We start from the raw sequence: 27,664 nt of genomic DNA on the forward strand, positions 1-27,664 counted from the left end.
TGAAATTACAGACAGTTATGAGTTGCCATGTGGGTGCTGGGAATTGAAACCAGGTCCTCTGAAAGAGCAGTCAGTGCTCTTAACTACTGGACCAGCCCCTAAATTTTTGCTTTTTAAGTACAAATATAAACAATAAAAACATTTTATGAGCACAAATGTCTTATAAATTTAAATATTTAAAATCTTTTCATGTATGTTTGTAATATCAAAAATAAAATACCCTTTATGCCTTTAAAACCATTATCACCTGGGTGACTATTAAATGACAAAGGTTAGCATTCTTGTGTATAGATATGTACACCAGAAAACATAGACAAAACCTTTTATCAGAACAAGCATACACAATTTTTTGAAAAAAAAATTTTAAAGCAGAATTAACATAATATGATTAAAATTTTAACTTATATTACCAATTTTTGAAATTTAGTATTTGCAAGAATGAGAAACCATAGCAAACATAGTTGACATTTCTCTCTGACCTTCGATGACTTTTACTCTGACCTTTGATGACTTTCCTCTGACCTTCAACAACTTTCTTTGACTCTATCACTTTCTATATTACCTTTAGTCTCTGTTTTTAATTCCCTTAGACATTTTTACTTTGTACTTTAGATAAATTTCTCTTTCCCTTTTGCTCTTTATTACTTTAATCTCCTACTTTTTCTCTCATTTCTTAGTCAACATAAAAACTTTTACCAAAGTCATTCTTGTGGTTTTAATAACTCTAAACTTGTATCAACATAATAAAACCCTGGTAAAAGTGTGAAACATCTTAAATGATGACAAGTAAATGTAACCCATTAGATTTAAATGACTAAAATCTATATATTTTTCTTTTCCTGTGGAAACAAAAGCATATTTTTCCCCAAACATAATGTATCTTTGTCTTTTATTTTAAAGTCAAAGCTTCCCAAATTATATAGACTGGCATAATTTAACATTTTTGTTTTCCAAGCAGAATCAGGACGGAGAAGGGTTAATGTGGGAAGCTGCTGGCTGGCAGAAGAGACCTTGACTGTTATCACAGTGAAGAATTTGGTTTAGGAGGGAAGAGAGGAGGGAAGCAGCACTGGGCATAGCGTCCTTGACTGCCAGTGTTCCTAACAGAAAAATTTTTCCCAACATTTTTAACTACAATCCCAGATTCTCCATTTTATGTCCTTCCAATGAGTCAGTCAGAGACCCATTGGAAGGCAGAGGGGAGGAAGGTGTCTGTCCCATGTTAGGTTGTGTCCGATCAATGACTGTACTGTCAATACCATCAAGACAAGACAAACAAACACAGCATTTCGACAAGAGGAAGAGCTGGTCTCAAAGACTTGAAAGTTTCAGATTCTCAAACAAGATGCAAACTCCCCAGTAGCTGTTCCAGAAGTTACAAAAGTACAAATTGGATTAAAAAATCCTGACAGGACAGTCCCCAAAGGGCCCCCATACACTCCTGACAGGGCAACCCCCAGCGGGCTCCCATCCACTTGAGGAAGAGGGATGTTACTGGACTCTTCCTCCAGATCTGACCTTATGGGCATGTCTGCCAAGGTCTTCTTGATCTGTTTCTCAGTCTGCTAGCAACAAAAACAGAAAAGAATGAAACCACAGAAATTTGACAAACAAACACAAAACACTTACACAACTGGTCAAGAATTAAACCATCAGGGTCAGGAGTCCTTGGTGTCTTGGGTATCCAGGACAAGCCCTCATATGTTATGTGAAGTTTGGAAGACCCCAAAAGAGACCACCAAGTAGCCGACTGACTGATGCAAACATATAAGGTTTAATGTTAAGTTACAAGCCTCAGCAGGGACCCTGTCCAGAAAACTGGTGCAGCAGCTGCAGGGAAAGGGTACCTGGCCTTAATTATAAGGAGTTTTTTAAAGGAAAAAAACTGCAGCAGGGTGGTACATGCCTTGGCTGTTCAGGATTGGATAAGAGTAGGTGTCATTTTCATAGGGGCTAGGGGAATTTCAAATTGTTACTAATGGTTGTCCACAAAGACAGTTGTGATGAGAAAATGTTATTTACCAAAATTAGTCATTGCCTGGCCACCAGGATGGGGTCACTTTGTCTGGGGTAGGCACAGTTTGAGTGCCCCTTGGAACTGTTTATGGTTCCTTGACTGGAGCTGAATCAGCCTTGTGTCAAGCAGGGAATTTCTCAGGGTGGCTTTTTCTGAGGATGGAGTTTACCTTGCTCTTAGAGTCATCACACACACCTGTTTGACCCAGGACCTGAGTCAATTCACTTTGGAGAGAAGCCGGGGGCATAATCATGAGCTCATAGCATACCTGGTGGTGAATACACACCTGGGTTTATTAAACACAAAAAAATTACAAACAAATAAATAAATGGGAATATTGTTAAAATTCTAGTAGAACCCTCCGAAACTTGAAATATTTACACAGATTAACAGTTGAGAGTTTCACAGGAGTTAAGGACAGGTGACTAATCCTGAGTAGGATCATGGAATTCTTTGTAAATGTCAGAGAGTTGAGCTTTAACCTTGTTCAGTGATTATACCTTCTCTGTGTCCCTGGAGAACCTTCTACCCTGTAGGGATTCTATTGTTCACAGGAAAACTGTTTTACAAGCCATGGAGTTGGATCCATGTGTGGGATATGCAGATTGTCAGTACAAAGGAACATGGATTATTTATATATAGTACTACATGCTAACACAAAGCTTAAATTCTACTGAAACTGCTTTACCGTGTATGTCTATTCATTCATATTTTATTAGTAGTATTTATTCATTTATTTATTTATTTTCCCCTCCTGAAGTCCCCTTCCCAGGCTGCCATCTATCCTCCTCCCATCCATCATCTTCAGTCTCCATGGGCTTGAAAAAGCATGACACTCCAAGTATAGGTGGTACCTAGCTCATCTCCCCCCCCCCAAAGGTGGACGATGTAATCCATCATGGGAAACATGCTTAGAAAGTCTTCTATTTATGAACTCTTGGCCTTAGCTTAGTCTCTCCTTCACTTAGCTCTTACAACTTAATTTAATCTTCCATTATGAATCTACTACCTGCCACATGGCATTTTTCCCTCTCCTCCATTCTGTCAGCCCAACATAGTCCCAGTATAGCTGGTGTCTCTAGGCAGCAAGATTCATCTTTTCTGCTGTCTCCCTGGAAATCCCACCTGTCTTCTCCTGCCATTCTATTGTCCATTCATCTGTATTAAACTAATCAGAGGTTGCCTTGGCAAAGACAAATCTTTACAATGTACAAAAAGATTACTCCACACAGTATTGCTGTATCCTTTTAAAGTGGTTTAATGTGATTTTTAATGCAGGTAGATTAAATCAGAACGTATGGATCAGAAATAGCACCTGAGTCTAATATTTATGTCAAAGTCTTGACTGACATTCACACGTCATACAATGGACCTGGAGGTGAGCATCAGACTGAGTGCCCATTGCTTTTTGACACCAAAACAGTAGCCATGCTGTTGTTAAGAAACCACATTTTGCTGGGCAGTGGTGGCGCACGCCTTTAATCCCAGCACTTGGGAGGCAGAGGCAGGTGGATCTCTGTGAGTTCGAGACCAGCATGGTCTACAAAGCTAGTTCCAGGATAGTCTCCAAAGCCACAGAGAAACCCTGTCTCGAAAAACCAAAAAAAAAAAAAAAAAAAAAAAAAAAAAGAAACCACATTTTTATACATTGCTATTAAGTCTCCACAGCTTAAAAGTATACTGTTGTGCCCAATCAATCACCCAGAGGTCCATTTCAATGAAAAGCAAAGAGTCTTCTATTGTAATTGTTTAACGAGCTAACCCCATTAGCTCTGGCCTTTCATCCATTCACCACACTAATGGCTGGAGAAAGACCCTGAGAAACCATGAGGCAGGGATCTTATAGGGCAGCATAAGCGGAGTGTCTAGGGGTTTGCAACAATCTCAGGATTGGTGCACGTCCAGACTTGGACAATCTGCCCTGTGTTGATTGGTCAACTGGTTGTTATGGCCCATAGGCCCTCCCAGGCAGTTGCTGTGCTCTGTAAATCACTGTTGTGCACTTGTCAGTAAAGCACGCCCAGAGCCGTAAAGCACAACCCAGCCAGCTAACTTCTGATTGGCTCCTTGCCAGGAGGAAGGCATCTGACTTCCTAGTGACCAGGAGAGGAGGGGTAAGACCAGGTGAGCACATGTTAGCCTGTCATGGCTGCGAAAACAGTGGGTGCAGGGGGCTGGTCCCTTCAATATGTTTCTTTTTCCTAAGCCTAACGTACCCTGCAAACCATGTTCCAATCAGTGCTGAAGTTGTGACTCCATGCTGCATGGTCCCTGCATGACTTATAAAAATAAAGTATGATGATTGTGGTTTTGCCTTAAGAAAATGTTTTTTTTCCAGATAGCTTTATGATTCCCCTCCACAGGATGGGTTACTGAACTTAAGCAGTTTAAAATTTCATCCTGTCTAACGGCCAATTATTTCAAAAGCTGTTTTCTATGACACATTTTCTCTTTATTTCATCATCTCTAATTGCCAATTGCTCGACAGCTTTTTCTATGAACCCAAACACTTCCTCAAAAAGAGACCTCAAAAGGCAATGAGGAGCGCTCTCTGAAAGACCAACTTTGGAAGAGAAAGCCAATGGCCACTTCCTGGTGCTCCTGTAAAATAGAGCTTGCTTTTGAAGGGACCGGACCCTCACCCAGCCCCCTGCTTTAGCAGCGATGACAGACTACAGAAAAGACGTGTAGGCCTCTGACTCAGCACACGACACAAAGGAACTACCAAATCCTCCTCTTTAGTCTCTAGGATAGTTCCCGAAAACTATTGGTAGCTATGTACAACAGGCCACCTGCAAGCAACAAAACAATGAGAATAAATGATAAATGGTATTTCATGAAAAAAAAAGAGAATGAAAAATTCCCCTAAATGTCAACCAATCAGGAACTGACCCATACTTCTACCCTTCCGCTGATGTAACCTTGCAGGTTTTTTTTTTTTCCTTTAAAAAACCTAGCAATAGACAAGGAATTCACTTCCTCTGCTTGCTGAACTGGTCCCCACCACAGTGGGATAGAACAATAAACCTTGTGTGTCTGCAACAGTGATTCTGTCACCTGGTGGTCTTTGAGAATCGTCCCTACTTGGGTACAACAGTTTAATCAGACATTCCTGCAATTTGTTTTTCTCAGGCCAACAGAAGCCCAGCCGACTCTTACCAGCATCCAGACACAAGTCCAGAGAGAGTAAAAATCACCACGCAGGACTCCAGGAATTACTTCCCTCAGACTTCTGGGAAATGTAGTCCTTTCGACTGTGACATCACAGAGAGAAGTCCAAGAAACCGCAGGACTACAAGTGCATCTTCCGCGACAGTCCACCCCTGCTGTGTCTCCTGCTGCATCTCTGACTTGGAGGTTGGTCCAGGGTGCAGCGCAGCCTGAGGCTCTGTGCATGGTGCGGTCCATCTTGGAGGGGGTGGACCACTGCTGGGTGGGAAAGTGGAGAAGCTGCCTTGAAGGTTTCCTTAGGACTCTCAGCCCGGGTCCTCCTTAGGCTTCTGGGACAGGAGAACTGTCAGGGAGCATGGAGTAGATGAGAGCCCAAGGTCCTGGACTGCAAGCTAGTGATGGTCAGCTGAGGTGACCAGGACTGCAAGCTAACGATGGTCAGCTGAGGTGACCAGGACTGCAAGCTAACGATGGTCAGCTGAGGTGACCAGGACTGCAAGCTAACGATGGTCAGCTGACTACCTGCTCCTGAGGTGGAACTGGAAGCTCCCTGAGCAGCTTTGGTGGGGAAGCAGCTTCATGAGCTGAGCCCTTCTCACATGGATGCTGAGTGTCTTAGAGCAAACGGGGTGTCTGACCCCTCCTGTACTCCAGCCTGCCTGGTGTGAGGGTCTTGAGTCTGGATTGTGTTCATTTTCTCTGCCAGTATAAGAATTAAGAGAGGAAATACCTGAGACCCAACGGTTCACTACTATGAAATTCTAAAGTGTATGCATCTCTGGTGTATGGGAGGACATAGCACTAAATGCATGTTCTGTGGATGCATTCATTTTACACTTCATGTGTCTTAATTGGATCCTGTCCAACTGGGCTTATAGGATTTTTTTCTTTGTCTTTCATTGAACATGGGTACAGTTTGAAATCATGTGACCACTTCAGACATGTCTGAGGAATATTACTCAATTATGCAAAAAACATTTCTAGCTCTCTTTCATGATGGGCAAAATCTAGATTTGTATCCACAGTCACACAATGACTGTGTTAGGGTTTCTATTGCTGTGATAAAGACCTTGAAGAAAGACAGCTTGGAGAAGAAAGGATTTTTTGTAGACTACAACTTCAGATAACTGTCCATCACCGAGGGAAGTCAAGGCTGTAACCTGAGGCAAAAGCTTGAGGAGAGGTCATGAAAGAACAAGTTTACTGACTTGCACAACCTGCTTTCCTGTGCCATATAGGATCCCCTCCCAGGGTGGGTGCCACCCATAGTAGGCTGTGGTGTCTCATATCAATCACTAATTAAAAAATACCCTCTCTGCTTGGCACAGGATAGCCTTAGGTAGTCATTTTCTCTATTATGTTTCTCTTTTATCAAATGACCCTAGCTAATGTCAATTTGACACAAGAACTAGTCAGCCCAATGGGTCTTGGTATTTATATCATTACTGGATTTAATTAAATTAAAGTGTGTTATCATAAATTGGTCGTTGTTTCAGGAAAAGCTGTCCTTCTTGAATGTGGCCATTGATTTCTCTCCAGAAGAGAGGAAATATCTGGAGCCCGCTCAGTGGAATCTGTACAGGGATGTGATGTTGGAGAATTACAGCAACCTGCTGTTCCTGGGTGAGGATGTCATCCATAGTGAATTCTTATTTCACCATCAACATGTATCTTACTCCCTTTGTACTGTATCTCATGGGAACATTTCAACAGCGAGTTTCATATGCTTCATTTTCAGGAATTAAGAGACAAGAAGCAGCCACCGTGTACCCAGGTGTGTAGGAATGAGGGGTCAGGGGTAGAGTTAGGTCCAAAATCCCACAAATTTCCTCTGTGTCTTGAAACATGATTCTATGAGAATCATTCTTTAGGTCTCTCTTCATGTCTGTGTTGTCAAAGCACATCTCTCAGATGTTTATGATGACTTAAGTCTCTTCAGCTTTGTATTTTCCCAACAGCAAGCTGTGTTTTATTTATGGTTATCTCCTAGGTTTTTCTCTTTGTTGAGTCTCCACTGTAGTGTAAGAGTCAGGGAAAGGGAACTCAGTGCTGGTCAGACTGAGAGTCATTTCATCATTTCTTTGCAGAGGTTGACAGCAGACTTGTGCCAGAAGGATCTCTACACCAAAGTGAGTATGGTTGGGTTCATAGAGTCAAACCCACAATTTCATCACACAGACAGGCTTGACAGAGGCTCCAACACTTTCAGTTCTGATCATCAGAACAATTTGGGGGTGGGAAGCAGTTGGATGAAACTCAGATAAGCTGGAGTCACTTTAGATAGTTCATTCCCCACTGATCTTAGGGAAGATTCCAAGCATTAACATATTGTAGAAGGGATTCTGTTGGGACATTGGGTACACTAATTTAAGGGATGCTGTTTCCTTTTTTATCACTTTTACCACCAGTCAGTTCAGCTGGGCCTGTTCATTTTACCTAGGAGGGGAAAATGTGGTTGGTATGTAAAGTGCATTGAAAGTGTTAATTTAATAGAATTAAATTTAAAAAAAAGAATTCCCCCTGTCAATATCTGTGGGCTGGTGGTTCAGACAAGTAAGTAAAACTTGCACAATACCCTAACTTAAGAATGAATAGTATTTTCTTATAATTTATTTTAAATTTCATTTTACATTCCATCCATAGTTCTTCCTCCCACCCCTCCTTTCATCCGACTCCTACCTCCCCTCTAGAACACCTCTGGGCCACTCCTCCTCATATGTAAGGGCTCTCATGAGGAGTCACCGACTCTGACACAGTAGATTAGGGCAAGTTCAAGCCCTTCCCATGCATTAAGGCTGAGTACGGCATCCCACCTAGGGAATGGGCTCCTGCAAGCTGCCTCATGTATCATGTTTGTAACATGGTCCTACTGCCAGGAGCCCCTCTGATGGTCCAAGCTTCATAACTGTCATCCATATAAGGAGGGCCTAGTTCAGACCCCTGAATTCTTTACTGCTGTCTAGAGTTCATGACTTTCCATGAGCTTGGTTCAGCTGACTCTGCAGAATTTCTCCATCATGATCTTGACCTTCCTTGCTCATACATTCCCTCCCCTCTCTGTTTGACTGGATTCCTGGAGCTAGGCCTGGCTCTTGGTTGTGAATCTCTGAGTCTGGTTCCATCCATTGCTGGATGGGGTGCTATGATGACAGTTGAGGTATTTACCAGTCTGATTGCAGGGGAAGGCCAGTTTGCACATCCTCTCTGTTATTCTAAGTGTCTTAGCTGTGGTCACCCTGTAGATTTTTGGGAATTACTCTAGGTTTCTTCCTAACCTCAAAGTGGCTCTATTACACTCTCTCTTTCACTCCTCCTCCATGCAACCCCATTCCCCCATCGGGTTCCCTCATGTTCTCATTCCCCCTCCACTCTCCTTACCACACCCTGAACATGTCCCCAGGTTACCCAGTAAGTCTCATCTAATTACCTTCCCAGAGTGAATCATGTGTCCTGGTTGGGGTCCTCCATGTTACCTAACTTCTCTCCGGCTGTAAATTGTAGTCTGGTTATTCTTTCATTCCCGTCTTAATATCCACTTATGAGTGAATACATATCATGTTTGTCTTTCTGAGTCTGGGTTACTTTACTCATGATGGTATTTTCCAATTCCATCTATTTACCTACAAATTTCAGGAGGTCATCATTTTATACAGCTGAGTAATACTTCATTTTGTAAATGTATCCATTCTTTGATTGAGGGACAGATAAGTTGTTTCCAGGTTCTGGCTATTATGAATAATGTTGCTATGGACATAGTTGAGCAGGTGTCCTGTGGTATGATTGAGCATCCTCCTGGTAGCTGCCCAGGAGTGGTATCGCTGTGTCTTGAGATAGATTGATTCCCCATTATCTTAGAAAACACTATACTGATTTCCAAAGTGGCAGTGCAAATTTGCTCTCCCACCAGCAATGGAGGAGTGTTCCCTTGACTCTATATTCTCTCTAACATATAAGATCTTAATCATTCTAACATGTGTAAAATGGTATCAATAGTCATTTTGATTTGCATTTCCCTGATGATTAAGGATGTTGATTGCTTCCTTAAATGTATTTTGGGCATCTGAGATTCTTCTGGTCAGAATTCTCTGTTGAGCGCTGTAACCCATTTTTTCAATTGGGTATTTTTTATTTTGATGGGGTTTTTTCTTGAATTCTTTATATATGTTGGAGATCAGTCCTCTGTCAGAAGTGGTGTTGGGCAAGATCTTTTCACATTCGGTAGGATGTCAATTTGTCTTATTGATAGTGTCCTTTGCCTTACAGAAGATTTTAGTTTCGGAAGGTCCCATTTATTAATTGTTGTTTTCAGTGCCTGTGTTATTGGTATTATATTTAGGTAGTGGTCTCCTATGCCAATGTGTTCAAGGCTACTGCCACATAATATTCCCTAACCACATAATAATAACACAAAATATACAGAATAAAGAAGGCAAAGAAAAAGGCCAAGTAATATATAAAGGCAGACTGATCAGAATAACATGGGAATTCTCAAAGGAGACTCTCAAAGCCAGAAATTCCTGGACAGACATTATGTAGACTCTAAGAGACCATGGAGGCCAACCAAGACTACTATACCAAGCAAAACTTTTAATCACCATAGATCAAGAAAATAAAATATTCCATGAAAAAAATCAGATTTAAACAATACCTATCCATAAATCCAGCCCTACAGAAAGCACTGGAAGGAAATCTCTAACCCAAAGAGGATAGAGTACTCAAGGAAAACACAGGCAATAGATAATCCCACACCAGAAAATACTAAAAAAAGGGAAACACACACACCACCACCACCAAGAAATTATAGGAATTAGCATTCACTGGTCATGATATCCCTTAATATTTGTGCACTCAACTCACCTATACAATGAAAGAGGCTATGAGAGTGCATACAAACATAGGAGCCATCCTTCTTCTGCATATAAGAAAGCTACCTCAACTTCAAAGAGAAATATTACCTCAGAATGAAGGATTGGGAAAAGACTTTCCAATCAAAGGGACCTAAGAAGCAAGCTGGTGTAGCTATCTTAATATGTAACAAAATAGACTTCAAACTAAAGGTAATCAAAGGAGATGGTAAAGGACACAATTCCTATTCATCACAGGAAAAATCCACCAAGATGAAGTCTCAATCCTGAGCATATATGCCCCACAGACAATGACAACCACATGCATGAAAGACATATTACTAAAGCTTGTATCGTACATCAAACTCCACACACTGACAGTGGGAGACTTCAACACCCCACTCTCATCAGTGCACAGGACTGCCAGACACAAAATTAACAGAGAAATAAGTGATAGAACAGAGGTTACCACTCAAATGAGCTTAACAGATATCTATAGAACATTCCACCCAAACACAAAAGAAGATAACTTCCTCTCAGCACCCCATGGAACCCCCAACAAAAATGACCATATGCATGGTCACAAAGCAAATATCAACAGACACAAAAATTACAATAACTCCCTGTATCTTATTGTATCACCATGCATTAAAGTTAGAGTTCAACAATAACACAAATTCTAGAAAGCCTAAAAACTCATGGAAACTACTTACTCCTCACCTGAATAACCCCTGGGTCAAGGAAGTAATAAAGAAATGAAAGATTTTATAGAGTTCAATTAAGATGAATGTACAACATGCCCAAACTTATGGGACATTATGAAAGCAGAGCTAAGAGGAAATTTCATAGCACTAAATACCTACATAAAGAAGTTGGGGAAATCCCACACTAGGGAATTAACAGGCCACCTGATATCTCTATAACAAAAAGAAACAAACTTATCCAGAAGGAGTAGATGACAAGAAATAATCAAATTGAGGGCTGAAATCAATAAAGTAGAAATGAAGACAACAATAGGAACAATCAATGAAACAAAGAGTTGGCTCTTTAAGAAAATAAAAAAGATAGACAAACCCTTATCCAAATTAACCAAAAGGCAGAGAAAGAATATCCAAGTTAATATAATCAGAAACAAAAAGGGTGACATAACAACAGACACTGAGGAATTCCGGAGAATCATGAGCTCATACTTCAAAAAGCTGTATTCCACAAAATTAGAAAATTTAAAAGAAATTAAATCAGACCAGATGAAGAATTTAAATAGTCCTATAACCCCTAAGGGAATAGAAGCAGTCATTAAAAGTCTCCCAACCAAAAAATAAATGCTTAGGACCAGGTTGCTTCAAAGGAGAATTGTACCAGAATTTCCATGAAGAGCTGACTTCTGTACTCCTCAAATTGTTCCACACAATAAATAAAACAGATGGAACTTTACAAACTCTGTTTATGAGACTACAATGGGAGAGAGAACTATGGGTGGAATGTAAAATGAAATTTAAAAGAATAAATACATTATTTTTAAGAAGACACTTCTCATTTCCATGTTAGTGAATTGTGTAAGTATTATTTTTCTGGACCACCAGCGCACATATAATGACAGGGAGAATTCTTTTTTCAAATTTAATTTTACTTAATAATTTTTTCATATGCTTTACATACGAACCACATTTTCCCCTCCTCTCCCTTCAGGAACCCCGGCCCCCACCTATCCCCCTTTTCATCTACTCCTCTGTCTCCAGAAAGGTGCAGGCCTCCCATGGGCTTGAATAAAGCATGACACATAAATTATGTTAAGACCAGCTCCTTCCCCTACAAAAATGCTGGGCAAGTTAATCCAGCCTCGGGGAACAGGTTCAGCAAGACTTCTTAGTATTTATGAATGCATGGCCTTTACCTTGGGCTTTTCCCCAGCCATCACTTACAATTCTATTTAATCTGCCTTTATTAATCTACAACCTCCCACATGGATTATTTTTTTTCTTTTTAACCTCCCTACCATCCTGCATGCCTAATTCAGTCTACCTGTAGCTGGCATCTCCGTGTAGCTAGATTCATCTCTTCTGCTCCCTCCCTGGAATCCCCACCTATCTTCTCCTGCCTGTCTATTGGGTATTCAGTTGTATTAAACCAATCAGAAGTTGCCTTGGCAATGGCAGATCTTCACAGTGTACAAAAAGATTGCTCCACACAGTATTCCTTTCTCATTTTAAAGTACAGCTTATTTAATGTGATTTGTTGTTGTTGTTTTTGATTTTTCAAGACAGGGTTTCTCTGTGACTTTGGAGGCTGCCCTGGAACTAGCTGTTGCAGACCAGGCTGGTCTCTAACTCACAGAGATCCACCTGCCTCTGCCTCCTGAGTGCTGGGATTAAAAGTGTGTGTCGCCACCACCGGTTTAATGTGATTTTTAATGCTATAGTAAGATTTAATCAGAACATATGGACCAGAAATGATCTCTAACCCTAATATTTATGTCAAAGTCTTGACTCATATGCACACATAACATGCTGTGGATGTAGAAGTGAACACCAGACTGAGTCCCCATTGCTGTCTAAAATCAAAACAGTAGATACATTGTTGTTAAGAAACTATTATGGTGGAAGCTTCACCCCAGCCCCTGGCAACCATAAACCCAGAGAGTCTGGAATGCTATGATGGAAGTTCCACCCAAGCCCCTCTTCCCCTATTTCCCTCCAAACCCTATTTTAGTCAATGCTGAAGTTGGAACCCCATGATGTATAGTCACTGCGTGCCTTATAAAAATCTGTGATGACTGTGCTTTTGCCTTAAGAAAATGTTTTACCCAATAGCTTGATGTTTCCCCTCCCACAGGATGAATTATTAAATCCAGCTCTCTTTAATTTCATCCTTTCTCACAGTCAATTATCTTGGCAGCTGTTTTCTATGAACCCTAACTCTTCCACCAAAAGGGACCACAAAAGGCAATGAGGGGTTGCACTCTGAAATATCGGATGTGGGGAGAAGCCAACTGATCACTTCCTGTTTCTCCTGTAAAATAAAGCTTGCTTTAATCAAAAATTCGTGCCATTGGTTTTTCTCAGGCCAACGGATGTCCAGCCTGTTGTGCCCAAATTCTGAATCCCCAAATCACCAACAGACATATCCTGATACAAAAGCAATGAGTCGTTTATTATTAACGATTTAACTGGGGCCCCTGTCCGTTCCGGTGGTAGAGTGAGAAGGAACCCTAGGGCCCTCAAGGCAGGGAATTTATTGGGAAGAGGAAGGGGAGTGTCTAGGGGTAGGCAACAGCTTCCAGACTGGTCTCTTCAGGGCTTGGCAACCTGTTCAGTGTTGATTGGTCAATGGGTTGTTAGGGCCTATAGGCCCTCCCAGGGCAGTTGCTATGCTCCTCATGTCTCCATTAGCCACCTTTGCTGTAAAAGCACCGGAAAGCAAGGCTAGAGTCCACCAGCTAACTTCTGATTGGTTCCTGGCCACCGGTAGTCTTGACTAGGGCAGCTCCTGCAAGGCCAGAAGGCCAGAAACTCAGCAACACGCACTGAGATAGAGGCTACATTTTGCTGGGTCTTTTCTGCACCCTGTCATGCAAGACAAAACAAGTGCTTGGGTGAGGATCTGTTCCCCACACAGCCCACTGTTTCTTTCTCTCACCCTCTACTGCAGGCAGCCAGACACAAGACCAGGAAGAGTAAATATCACCATGCAGGAGTCCAGGCATTCCTTCGCTCGGACTTCTGGGAAATGTAGTCCACGCGACTGTGACATCACTGAGAGCTGTCCAGGAAAGCCTTTTCCGGCTTTGGTCTACCCACGTGGGTCTTCCCCAAAGTTGGGCGCGAGTCCTGCCCTGCTGTAATTCGTGTTGAGTCTTTGACTTGGAGGTTGGTCCAGGGTGCAGCGCAGCCTGAGGCTCCGTGCGGGGTGCGGTCCGTCTTGGAGGGGGCGGACCTGGGCTGGGTGCGAGGGCGGAGAAGCTGCCTTGGAGGTGCTGTGCTGAACTGGCTGGGACGCGGGAGGTTGCAGGTCAGGGCTGGGAGAGGGCGATGGGACTGTGCCCTGAGAGATGGTTTCCTTAGGACGGGCAGCCCGAGTCCGCCTTGGGCTTCTGGGACAGGAGAGCTGCCGGGGAGCGCGGAGTAGACGATAGCGCAAGGTCCAGGACTGCAAGCTAACGATGGTCAGCTGAGGTGAGCAGGACTGCAAGCTAACGATGGTCAGCTGAGGTGACCAGGACTGCAAGCTAACGATGGTCAGCTGACTACCTGCTCCTGAGGTGGAACTGGAAGCTCCCTGAGCAGCTTTGGTGGGGAAGCAGCTTCATGAGCTGAGCCCTTCTCACATGGATGCTGTCAGATTCTCAGTGTCTTAGAGCAAACGGGGTGTCTGACCCCTCCTGTACTCCAGCCTGCCTGGTGTAAGGGTCTTGAGTCTGGATTGTGTTCGTTTTCTCTGCCAGTATAAGAATTAAGAGAGGAAATACCTGAGACCCAACGGTTCACAACTATGAAATTCTAAAGTGTATGCATCAGTGGTGTATGGGAGCACATAGCACTAAATGCATGTTCTGTGGATGCATTCATTTTACACTTCTTGTGTCTTAATTGGATCCTGTCCAACTGGGCTTATAGGATTTTTTTCTTTGTCTTTCATTGAACACGAGTTCAGTTTGAAATCATGTAACCACTTCAGACATGTCTGAGGAATATTAGTCAACTATGCAAAAAGCATTTCTATCTCTCTTTCATGATGGGCAAAATCTAGATTTGTATCCACAGTCACACAATGACTGTGTTAGGGTTTCTATTGCTGTGATAAAGACCTTGAAGAAAGACAGCTTGGAGAAGAAAGGGTTTTTTGTAGACTACAACTTCAGGTACCTGTCCATCACCGAGGGAAGTCAAGGCTGTAACCTGAGGCAGGAGCTGGAGCAGAGGCCACAGAAGAACACTGCTGATGACTTGCACAGCCTGCTTTCCTATGCCATATAGAATTGCCTTCCCAGGGTGGGTACCACCTTTAGTGAGCTATGCTCTCTCATACCAATCACTAACTAAAAAATACCCTCTAGGCTTGGAACAGGACAGTCTCAGGTAGACATTTTCTCTATTATGTTTCTCTTTTCTCAAATGACCCTAGCTAATGTCAAGTTGACAGGAGAACTATTCAGGCCAATGCATCTTGGTATTTATATTATTTATGACTTTAATTAAATTAAAGTGTGTTTATCCTCCACTGATCTTTATTTCAGGAAATGCTGTCCTTCTGGGACGTGGCCATTGAGTTCTCTCCAGAAGAGAGGAAATACCTGGATCCTGCTCAGTGGAATCTGTACAGGGATGTGATGTTGGAGAATTACAGCAACCTTGATTTCCTGGGTGAGAATCTCATCCATAGAGAATTCTTATTTCACCATCAACATGTATCTCACTCGCTTTGTACTATATCTCATGGGAACATTTCAACAGTCAATTTCATATCCTTCATTCTGAGACAAATTTGGAAGAGTTCTATATTAATCATTTTGGTGCTGGAGAGATAACTCAGTGGTTCAGAGCACTGACTGCTCTTCTAGAGGACCTGGGTTCAAATACCCACATGGAATCTTTCAACTATCTGTATTCCAAAATCCGACACCCTGACACAGACATACACGCAGGCAAAGCACCAATGCACATAAAAATTCAAAATAAATTAGGAAATGAAATCATTTCACTCAGCCAGGTGTTGGTGGCACACGCCTTTAATCCCAGCACTTGGGAGGCAGAGGCAGGCGGATCTCTGTGAGTTTGAGGCCAGCCTGGTCTACAGAGTGAGTTCCAGGACAGCCTCCAAAACGATACAGAGAAACCCTGTCTCGAAAAACAAAAACAAAAACAAAAAAAAAAACAAAAAAAATCATTTCACTCTTTTTCTCATTTTGTGTTAACCTTTCTGTGTATGTTTCCTTCACTCTAGTTGGACTGTTTGAAATTCAGTGACATTACACTTGGAGTACAGTTGTTAATGAAAGTCTTTTATAATTCAGTTTTCATGATTTTTCCCTTTAGATGAAACTCAGAATCTGGATGTTGAAAATTTCTTTATGTACTGTAGTGATCTTGTCAGAAAATCTTTACAGAACTGACTGTCTGGAGTCGTTTATTACATCATTTCTTTCCTTATGAGCCATGCACTGGAAGGGACATAGAACACTCAACCAATCTTGTTCCCTTTTCTACTAACAGGTCTTGCTGTCCGTAAGCCACACCTGGTGACATTTCTGGAAGAAAGACAAGAGCCTTCAGGAGTGGAGAGACAGGCAGCAGCCACCGTGCACCCAGGTGTGTAGGATGAGGGGTCAGGGTCAGAGGTGGGGTGCAAATATCCCACAGAAAGTCAGGCTTCCTGTGTATCTTGAAACATGATTCTATGGGAATCATTCTTTAGGTCTCTTTTCATGTCTGTGTTGTCAAAGCACATCTCTATACATCTATGATTGTTTAAGTCTCTTCAGCTTTGTATTGCCCCAACAGTGAGCTGTGCTTCTATTAACAGTGACCTCCAAGGTTTCTTTTTTTGTTGAGTCTCCACTGTAGTGTAAGACACAGGGAAAGAGAACTCAGTGCTGGTCAGACTGAGAGTCATTTCATCATTTCTTTGCAGAGGTTGACAGCAGACTTGTGCCAGAAGGATCTCTACACCAAAGTGAGTATGGTTGGGTTCATAAAGCCAAACCCACAATTGCATCACACAAACCCAGGCTTGACAGAGGCTCAACAGATTTTGTTCTGATGATCAGAACAATTTGGGGGTGGAGAGCTGTTGGATGAAACTCAGATAAACTGGAGTCACTTTGGATAGTTCATTCCCCACTGATCTTAGGGAAGATTCCAAGCATTAACATATTGTAGAAGGGATTGTGTTGGGACATTGGGTACACTACACTAATTTAATGGATGCTGTTTCCTTTTTCAACACTTTTACCACCAGTCAGTTCAGCTGGGCCTGTCCATTTTACCTAGGAAGAGTAGGACAGGATGACCAACAAGGTCCTCTGCTGTTGATTCAGGGTTGCCCATCAAACCAGACTGGGTACCGTGATTGTGGGCCTCTCTTTCATGGCTGTTAGTAGAGTTAGATCTTTTAGTAAGTTGTAAGGCTCATATTTTTGGAGGGTTTTGTTTTGTCTTGTTTTTTTTCAAGTCAGTGTATTTAACATACGTATAGCCAGTCACACCTTATAAAAGAAAGTATAAACTTTTATTTTCTCAGATACATCAGAGATAGTAAAATGTTATTCAGACCCAGTCAGGGTAGCCAGTTTGGCTAGCCTAGTATGAAGAAATATGGCTAATATTACTAGGAGTCTAATTGCATGAAGAGATCTTGTGTACCCTTCTGAAGGGGTCTTGTTCATTTTTTTTTTCCGAGACAGGGTTTCTCTGTATTGTTTTGGAGGCTGTCCTGGACCTCGCTCTTGTAGACCAGGCTGGCCTGGAACTGACAGAGATCTGCCTGCCTCTGCCTCCCGAATGCTGGGATTAAAGGCGTGCGCCACCAACGCCCGGCTCATCTTGTTCACTTTCAAACTTCCTCCAAGTGTATATTTTCATTGGCCTCCAGATTTGTCATGGGAGTAGCACTGAGTAATGTAGGCTAATTTTTTCGTTTGGACCATGATAAGTTTTCTCCCACCAACCACTCCCAAATAACCACTCGAGACTTAATATTAATTATAAGCTTTCAGCTAATAGCTACAACTTAATACTCACTAGCATTTACATTAACTCATGTATCTTATATTCTGCCATGTGGCAATATCTTTTCCACTGATGACATGTTTATCTCTATCTCCTCTGCATCCTGGTGACCCTTCTGGCTCTGCCCTTCCTCTTCCCAGCATTCTTTCTGTCCCAAAAATCCTGCCACGGGCCAATCATCTTTTCATTAATAGTGCAAGCAACATATTTTCACAGTGTGCAGAAGGATTAGTCCACAGCATTTCCTGGTTTTTTTTGTCTAATTACAAAGGAAGGTTTTAATTTTAACATAGTAAAAGTATAACAAAAACAATTGCCAAGTAAGTATTACATTTAACAATAGTTCCTTTTTTTTTTTCCGAGACAGGGTTTCTCTGTGGCTTTGGAGGCTGTCCTGGAACTCGCTTGGTAGTCCAGGCTGGTCTCGAACTCACAGAGATCCGCCTGCCTCTGCCTCCCGAGTGCTGGGATTAAAGGCGTGCGCCACCAACGCCTGGCTTAGTTCCTTTATATTTGGTAAATGTAAAGAAAATATCTCATTATCTGTTTGATCTTTGTGAGTCAAAAAAGTTTTATATCGAATTTACCTTTTATCATAACTAAGGAAAGCTTTAAGTCTAATTATTTAGTCTTTAACCCTATGAAAGATCCAAGAAGGCTGAAATGTACAACAGGGATATCTGGCTGCATGGACAGTCACTCACTGAAAGTTTTTTTGTCACATTGGGGCATCCATCTTTGGCCTAAATATCTAGAATATCTGACAGACATTTTTGAGACGCAGGGCATTTTGAAGGACTCTTCTAACTTATCTTGGCAAAGTTGGGCAGTCACTTTATTTTGTGTCCTGTTGGTCCAGTTTGGACAATTACTGTCATCCATTGAGACAAAGGAATATAGTGTGAATTCTAATTGGTCCTAATAAAAATTAAACCTGGAGTCAGATATTGAAGTAAATGCTGCAAGATCAGAGAAGTAAAGGAGCCAGCCACTGGAGAGTCTTCCTACTTGTAACAAATTCTCAAGCCGAAGAGGGCCAGACTCCTGTCTCTACCCACTTTATTGCTTCCTCTCTCTGTGCAGCAATATCACTTCCTGTTTCGTTTTTCCAAGATCTGGGAATAAATCTGTGTTCCACCACTGACTGGTCTCTTGTTAACTACTGGCTACCTCTGCCCTCTCATCTCTAGGCCAGTTTGATCTGTCACAGCACACACAAAGTATCACCATAGTTCACCCTGTTGAATAAAATAAAAAAGCGGTTATTACTAATATAAGAAAGCCTATATACATTAAGTACAATAAATATGTACAATATATACAGGAAATAATTACATCACCATTGTCTAGAGAAATTCAGGGAAAATACTCCATTATCTGTCCTATCATGGTGAATCCAAAATGATGTGCCTAGTCCAATTTCTATTCTAACTTGCATTACCAAAACTGTCTTTTAATGTCTCTTAACTCTATACACTTTACACCTTTGTAGTGAATTTACACCTTTGTAGTGAATTTATTTTCTGAATGTGATATCAAGGAAAACTATAGCTATAAAGTCTTCAACCCCGCCAGAGATCTAAGTTGGAAATAATATTACTTGATTAAGTAGGAAGTACAAACAAGGAATTTTCTAAAAATGTGAGACATGTCAAAAACAGCTGGCTACCTCGACAGTCACCCAAGGTTCCTCTGCAACATTGGGGCACCCTTCTTTGACCTACAGGCCTAGCATATCTGACAGACTTTTCTGTGAAGCAGGATATTCTCAAGGGCTCTCCTACGTTGTCTTGGCAAAAATTGGCAGTTCTTTCTTTTGTGTACTGCTTGTTCGATTTGAACAGCATACTGTCAGCAGTTGAGATAAGGGTACTTTATTGCCCAATGGCTAACTTTTGCTACACAGAAAGTAGACTTGATATAGAGTTTCTTTTATGCCCATCATCTTCTCTTCACATAGACTGTGCTGCCAGAGCACACATATGTCATTGCCATAAAAAAGAACCTATTTATTAAACTTCTTAAATGCCATATTCTGTAGATCTCCAAAGTGTTTGAAGATGACCTTTCTAAAATACATCTCTAGTTGACCTTGAAAACATAGCTAATGCTAGGCGGTGGTGGTGCATGCCTTTAATCCCAGCACTCAGGAGGTTGAGGCAGATGGATCTTTGTGAATTTGAGACTAGCCTGGTCTACAAGAGCTAGTTCCAGGACAGCTCCAAAGCCACAGAGAAACCCTGTCTCAAAACAAAACAAACAAAAAAACATAACTAACATGAGTACAAGTTGATTATAATAGGTGACTAATTACCAACCTTGCATTTCTTTATCCTAAACAGTTTGTAATAATAAATTTCAAGGACTAGAAATTTTCATTACATTGTTAAATGAGTTGCCTAGGTACAATACCTTGAACAAGAATAGAAGTATATGTACAGTATGCTCTAACAGAAATAACCTCAAATTTTCATCAATATCCATAATCTAAACCAATGTTAAATGAATAGTTGCTTTTTGGTTTAAAAGTAGATTCAAAATGTGCCTCTCTATCCTATCATGTCTGTACTTCCCTTTTCTTTTGAGAATAGATTCAATAATCTAACCTTTCTCCTATCGTATCAGTATTCCTCTTTTTCTTTTCAAAAAAAGACCCCTGCATTTAATCTCCTTTGTTCAGCTTTTTTCCTGACCATTACCAATAACAACTTGTAAGCAACCACCGTAATTGAGGACAAGTATTCATAACCCATTGAATGACAAAGGCCACCCACCCCACCTCTTGGGGATGTGGGCATCATGTTCTTAAATCTACTTCCTTCTGTCTGGGGATGATGGCTTCTTTATGGGAGCCTGAGAAATAATTGGGATGATTACCAAGTCCTGGGTGAGCTAGATGTATAATTTGTTGTCCAGTTTGAACATAATAGGAAAATTCAGGAATTATCCCAAGTCCTGGCTAGAGTAGGCTGTAAGGCTGGAACATCTCAACTAGCCATCTTGAAATTGTTCAGACAATTTGTATTCCAAAGGTGGTGTTTGTCAGCTTAGTGGCATTGCCATAGTACTTTCTGTAGGGTTGGATTTGTGGATAGGTATTGCTTAAATCTGGTTTTGTCTTGGAATATCTTGCTTTCTCCATATACAGTGATTGAAAGCTTTTCTGGATATAGTAGTCTTGGTTAGCTTCCTTGGTCCCTTAGTGTCTGCAGAACCAGAATGTCTATCCAGGACCTTCTGTCAATATGTACAAGAAGGCAAATGGCAGAAAGACACATAAGGAATTGCCCAACATCCTTAGTCATCAGGGAAATGCAGAACAACTTTGAGATACCATCTTACACCTGTTGCTGTTATCAAAAGCACTGATGATAGCTTATGCTGGAGAGGATATGGAGAAAGGGGAGCATTCCTTCATTGTTGGTGGGATACAAACTTGTACAACTGCTGTGGAAATCGGTATGTCGATTTCTCAGAAAATTGGAACTCAGTCTACCTCAAGACCCAGCAATACCACTCCTGGGCATATACCCAAAGGATGCACACTCATACCACAAGGGACATTTGCACAACTGTGTTCATAGCAGCATTATTTGTAGTAGCTAGAACCTGGAAGCAAGGTACATGCCTCTCAACTGAAGAATGGATAAGGAAAATGTGTTACATTTACATAATGGAGTACTGCTCAGTGGTTAAAAAAAATGACATCTTGACATTTGCAGGCCAATGAATTGATCTAGAAAAATACACCCTGAGTGAGGTAATCCATACCCAGATAGACACTGTATATCTTCACTCATAAGTAGATATCAGACATAAAACAAAGAATAGCCAGCCTACAGTCCATATCCCCAGAGAAGCTCAGAGACTTACATGGATTGCACCTGGCAAGGGAAAATAGGTAAGATTTCCTGTATCAGGCTGGTCTCAAACTCACAGAGATCCACCTGTCTCTTCCTCCCAAGTGCTGGGATTAAAGGCGTGCACCACCACAGCCCATCAATCCTTTGGTTTTATTTTGAGTCTTTAACACTTTTCTTAAGGTGTAAGTATTATCTCACAATGTATAAGATATATACATATCTATTAAACTTTTGTCATAATATTAATGACCAAATAGACTACTAATTCTAGAAAAATGCTTCATCTAGTTTCCTGTATGTGATTTTAGGATTGAGTCTCTATCAGGTAACTAGGAATTAAGTTTTTGTACTCTAGATGTACAGAAAAAAAATATGGTTCTTTAACCTCTGTGAGATCTGCTGTATATGACATTTAAAATGTTTAAGCTACTTACAGTGAAAAATAACCTTTTTTAACAGCTACCATTGAGGTCTCCAAATGAATGACAGGGCCCCACAATGAATGTGGGTGCCCTTGTATTTGGGACTTTAGGTATTCAGAATTGATACTTCATCTTGATGGATTTTTCCTGTGATAAACATGAAATGTCCTTATTGATCTCTTTAATTTTACTTTCAAGTCTATTTTGTTAGATATTAGAATAGCTACACCAACTTGTTTCTTAGGTTCATTTGATTGGAAAATCTTTTCCAACCATTTCCTCTGAGGTAATGTCAGTCTTTGAGATATGTTTCTTGTATGCAGCAGAAGGATGGATCCTGTTCTCATATCCATTCTGTTAGCCAGGGTCTTTTTATAGGTTAATTGAAACTAATTAAGAAATATTAATGACCAGTGATTGATAGTTCCCTGACAAGGAGTTCCAGGGAAAGTGATCAAATGTAAGGCACAGAACAATATCAGAGAGAGAAGAGATGGTGTGGAATATGTAGTCACTCATTCAGCATACGCAGGAATAATGTAGGATGTGAGTTTAACTGAAAATTTTGCTCTTCAATCAACATCTTTACTCTTAGAAGGAAACACAGGGAAGGAGTCCCTGTCAGGTTTTATTTTTCTGGTTTCATTTATTTGTCTAGTCCACAAAAATAGGCACACCAACCCTTTGGAGGTCCAGAAGGACAAGGTTGGGTTTTGTATCAGGAAATGCGTTGGTCATTCCAGCACTCTCTAGCCCTAGTTTAATTGTGTTTAGAAAGCCAAGTTCACAATTACATTATACCGTATACAAACAAGTCTGGGATTTAAAATCTGAAGGAGTTAGTTCCATTGATTCAAACAATTTATTTTGTTGTAAGCCAGTGGCTCTTCCAAAGTTGCCAGTGAATATGTGTGAGAACATTTTCTCAGCGGCATTGTATAGATGGATCAGTTGAATAAAACTCAAACAATTAGAGTTATTTGGGGGTAGTTCAATAACAGACTCTAGTATTTCCTACACATCTGAAAAATTTCACACATTTCTACATAACTAGGTGTGAAACCTTTGGAAGAAACTGAATTCACGCATGAATTTCTTTTCTTTTGTGCCATTTTCACTCATGCTGACCCCAGCACAGTTATTTATCTTGATGAAGATATCTTTAAGGTTTTTCTTTATTAGAGACTCAGTAATGAGGATTTAAAATTCATGCCTTTTGTGTGCATGTATATTCAAAGATTAAAGCTATAACAATTAAATGCATCTTTACAGTTAAAGTAGAACTTAGATCACTATGTTCTGAAAATTCCATGTGTTCAAAATCTTTTTCTTTGGAAATTTGATATTATTTTGGAGGTCTGTATAACCTATAATCGTTTATTTTACATTCCCTATGTATTCTGGTGGATGGATAGAATACATTGATAAAGTATATAAGAACAGTGTAAGATTACAAAATATGAGCTATTCTATGTGAATGTTTACTTCATGGGTCCACAGAAGTTTCTTGTTTTCATGTCCCTCTACTTAGTATTTAATATCTGTTTAGTCTTAGAAATATATAATTTCATTGTCTAGGCATGGTAGACTATTTCACTGATCACAGCACTTGGGAAGCAGAAGTAGGTGGATCTCTATGCTTGAGGCCAACCTGGTTTAGATAGTGAATTCCAGGATAGCAAGATCTACACAAGAAACCTTGTCTTAAAAAAGCAAAAACAAACAACAAAGGAAATGTCACTTTTTCATCTACTCAGTGACAAATATGTTGTCTCAGCAAAATTTGTGCAATGCACAAGTGAACCTGAAGATGTTGGTTGTTTTTTCTTAAATGTGTTTCAGGTGTATATTTTTTTGTACTCAAAAATGTAAGATACTGTCCTGAATATTTGAGCTATGCTGTTTAGACCATCTACTTCTTGTGCAGCATATCCTTTGAAATAAAGGATACCTTCTGAACCTTCTGAAATAAAACTCTGTATGGAGGATAAAATGTTTTTATTTAGATGATGGTTGAAATTCAGAGCTGCCTTTTTTTTGGGGGGGTTTCAAGACAGGGTTTCTCTATGGATTTGGAGGCTGTCCTGGAACTAGCTCTTATAGACCAAGCTGGTCTCGAACTCACAAAGATCTGCCTGTCTCTGCCACCCGAGTGCTAGGATTAAAGGCGTGTGCCACCAACGCCCAGCCAGAGCTGCTTTTAATCCCAGCCCTCGAGAGGCAGAGGCAGGCAGATCTCTGTGAGTTCGAGGCCAGCCTGGTCTTCAAAAGAGTCCCAGGACAGTCTCCAAACCTACAGAGAAACCCTGTCTCAAAAAAAAAAAAAAAAAAAAAAAAAAAAAGAAAAGAAAAGAAAAAGAGATGAATTCAGAAAGTCACAATTAACTTTCTCTTTTTATAATTTCCTGCACATCCAGTTGTATAACATCTCTATTATGCAATATTTCTGTCAGTCAAGTGCCCTTTCAACCTACTCAGCTATTAAATTTCTAATAATATGTCATTGTGTCTATGTTCTATTTAGCTGTGGCCTTATTCTAGTAGAATTATATATTATTTCTACCTACAATATTTTATCAATTATGCTTAGTGCCTATAGGGTTTGAAATGTACTTTAGTTTCTCACTGATGCATCAATACACATAAGTAAATCTTTCCTTTTTAAAAGATTAAGTATGCAGAATATTTCCTAACTTTTGTTCATATCTCAACTTTTGCTCAACAGAAACAACAACCGATAATTATAATGTTTACAACAAGGACATTGATTGTATCTCATTAAGTTTTCGATCGCGGAAAATTTATACAACGGAGAAACCATACAAGTGCAAAGAATGTGGTAAGGCCCTTAGTTCTTCAAAAACACTTTCTATACACCAGAGACTTCATAGTGGAGAACAACCCTACAAATGTAAGGAATGTCCTAAGGCCTTCAATACACGCGCATCACTTTTTGTACACGAGAAAGATCATACTAATGAAAAAACATACATGTGTGAAGAATGTGGCAAATTATATTACTATCCTTCAATGCTGAAGCAACATCAAAGAATTCATTCTAGAGAGAAACCCTACAAGTGTGAAGAGTGTGGCAAATCCTTTCGTTATCCAGCAAGCCTTAAGGACCACAAGGCAACTCATAGTGGAGAGAAACTCTACAAGTGTAAACTGAATATAAAGGGATTTCCTAAGCCTACTCTCATTGAGAACAATACAGCTCATTCTGCAGAGCAAGCCTACGCGGGTGAAGAGTGTGGCAAGTGTTTTTACTCATCTTCATCCCTCAGAAAACATCAAAGAATTCACTGTAAAGACAATCCTTAGACGTGAGAAGAGTGTGGCAGGTGTTTTCACTCATGGTCATCTCTTAGAGGACATCGTATAGTTCATACTGGAGAGAAACCATGCAAGTGTGAGGAGTGTCACAAAGCCTGTTGGTATGAATGACTTCTCTTTGAAGTATCCCCTGTGTTTGGAACATGTCTTGATTAGTGACTCTCTTTCTTCTGTAACTGTAAATGTTCCATGAAACTGTTATTGTGTCATAACTATGTCCATTGTTTGTCTCGAATCTGGAATCTGGGCTGTGGCATAGTTCCTGTTGTTTTCCCCAGTAGAGTCATTCGTGCTTCTGGAATATCTCCCCTGGTGTGTAGGAAGGTCTGTCTCCGAGGTAGCAGGTTTTCACCCAGCATCTGGCTCCTAAATTCTTATTGGTAAAATAAAAAGATAGACCTTAGTTAACCCAACCTGAAGATTCCTCAGGTCTAAGGCCTTGGGAGCAAGGCAGCAGAAGCAGCTGCAGAGGCCCAGTCCTCAGATGAGGCAGTGAGAGTATCAGGTGCACCCGCTGTGGCTCAGATAAAAAACAAGTGTCTGCAATGCAATGATGGGAGGAAAGTTATAAGAGTAATCAGTCTTTTTCTGACTGAATTTAAAGCTTATCCCGAAAACGTTAACTGATGGGGTATTAATTTGGTGGTATACTTCTGCCTGGCTAGGTGATAAGCCCTCTGCTGCCTAGCTATTGGCCATTCAGCTTTTTATTAGGCCTATCAGGTGCCTTAGGCAAGATGAAACAAATGCAACATATCTTTAAATCTTCACGCCATTAACAAAGGCAGCAGACATTAGTGCAATGCATCTTTACAGTTAAAGTAGTATTGCACAGCATCAGGAAATGAGCAGGGTTATCAGGGGCCAGCCACCATGCTACACAGCCAGCCATGGGCTAAGAGTGAAAGTAAGATTATAGGAGTAAGAAAAGAAAAGGCCCAGAAGCAAAAGATAGATGGTATTAATTAAGCAAACTGGCAAGAACAATCCACGCTAAGGCCAAACATTTATAATTAAGAAAATAATAAGACTTGGGAGTTCGGTGGCAGGCCCACCAAAGAGTAAAGCAACTGACAACATTTTGGTGTATCAGCATGGGCCTTGAATTTCCATAGGGCCTGAGTAAACTTGAAAAAAAAATATTTATAGGGCTCCTGTTAAGGGTTTCTGCCTACTGGCCATCCAAATATGTAAAATAGGAATAAAATCTAAGAATGCCTGCCACCCTGCAAACATCGGCATTCTAGAACTCTAAGAAGGTTGAGTACAGTTCTTAGTCATAAAGCCCCAACCATACTTCGAGCTTCAGGCTTCAGTTTCACAGTTTTAGAAGTGATGGAGGCAGCTGCCAAAGCCTCATTCATACCACTTAGCAGTTTATGGTTAGTTCATGAGGTCAGAAATGCTAAAAGATATGCAATAAAAGAGGTCCAGACGGGAAAACAATGGTGTAGGCTTGACAGAAAGAAAATGGGTATAGATAGTCACAGAAAGAATTCTAAAAAATAAGGTTTTTAAAGACAAACACAAAGTAATACAAAAGCCACATAAGAAGGAAAACCCACAGGGAGTTTGGATCCTGTGGGTTAGTGTGCTAATTATATATATATATATATATATATATATGTATATATATATATATTTTTTTTTATTGTAGAGAAGCAAACAATAGCTGCTAACAGACATAGTATTGTGAACTGGACTGCAAAATTTACCAACCAAGATCCTTTAGGGCTATCTTAATTTTTAAAAGAAATATATATATATATATTTTTTTCCTAAGTAGAAATAAAAAATGTTTTGGAGTTGTGTTCCCACCGGCGATGAGAGGCTGTGGATTCCTTCAGGGTTCATAGGGATCAGGTTTGATCAGGCAAGACGTCCTGAATCTTGACAGGTGCTATCTGAGAACAGAGATTGTACTGGGTCTTTCCAGGACGTGGCCATCATCTCAAATTTTCTCTCTGGGACCCTAAAGATATTTTATCCACTGACATCAGGAAACATTGTGGAGAAAACAAGGTCCACATTCCCAAGATTTTGGGGTTGTAGATGGTCTTTGGTTATTTGGTGGGTCATAGATGTTTGTTACATTTAGGGGAATATATTATATTGATACAAATTTAATGTTATTTTGTTACACTGTATATATGTTTCTACATGTGTGTGTTAAATAAACATACATTTATATTTATTTGCTTTTCCATTAGTATGTTGATAGACATTTATGTTGATTGGGCTTCTTTATAATTTAGAATAAAGAAGCAACAAACATAGGATACAAATA

At 40.5% G+C, this 27,664-nt stretch overlaps 1 protein-coding gene across 1 annotated transcript; it reads left to right on the forward strand.

Annotated features, from left to right (window-relative positions):
- Positions 1-4,055: 4,055 nt before the first annotated feature.
- LOC121144287 (zinc finger protein 58-like) lies at positions 4,056-27,571 on the forward strand. Its single transcript, XM_040757715.1, is given in 10 exon segments — positions 4,056-4,141; positions 5,150-5,374; positions 6,685-6,811; positions 6,927-6,962; positions 7,276-7,317; positions 13,681-13,898; positions 15,266-15,392; positions 16,242-16,337; positions 16,660-16,701; positions 24,767-27,571. Coding segments are annotated over 4 exon segments (984 nt in total). The 5' UTR covers positions 4,056-4,141; positions 5,150-5,374; positions 6,685-6,811; positions 6,927-6,962; positions 7,276-7,317; positions 13,681-13,898; positions 15,266-15,268; the 3' UTR covers positions 25,489-27,571.
- The last annotated feature ends 93 nt before the right edge of the window (positions 27,572-27,664 follow it).

Source organism: Mesocricetus auratus, unplaced genomic scaffold, assembly GCF_017639785.1.
Source record: "Mesocricetus auratus isolate SY011 unplaced genomic scaffold, BCM_Maur_2.0 Super-Scaffold_100015, whole genome shotgun sequence".
Lineage (NCBI taxonomy): Eukaryota > Metazoa > Chordata > Mammalia > Rodentia > Cricetidae > Mesocricetus > Mesocricetus auratus.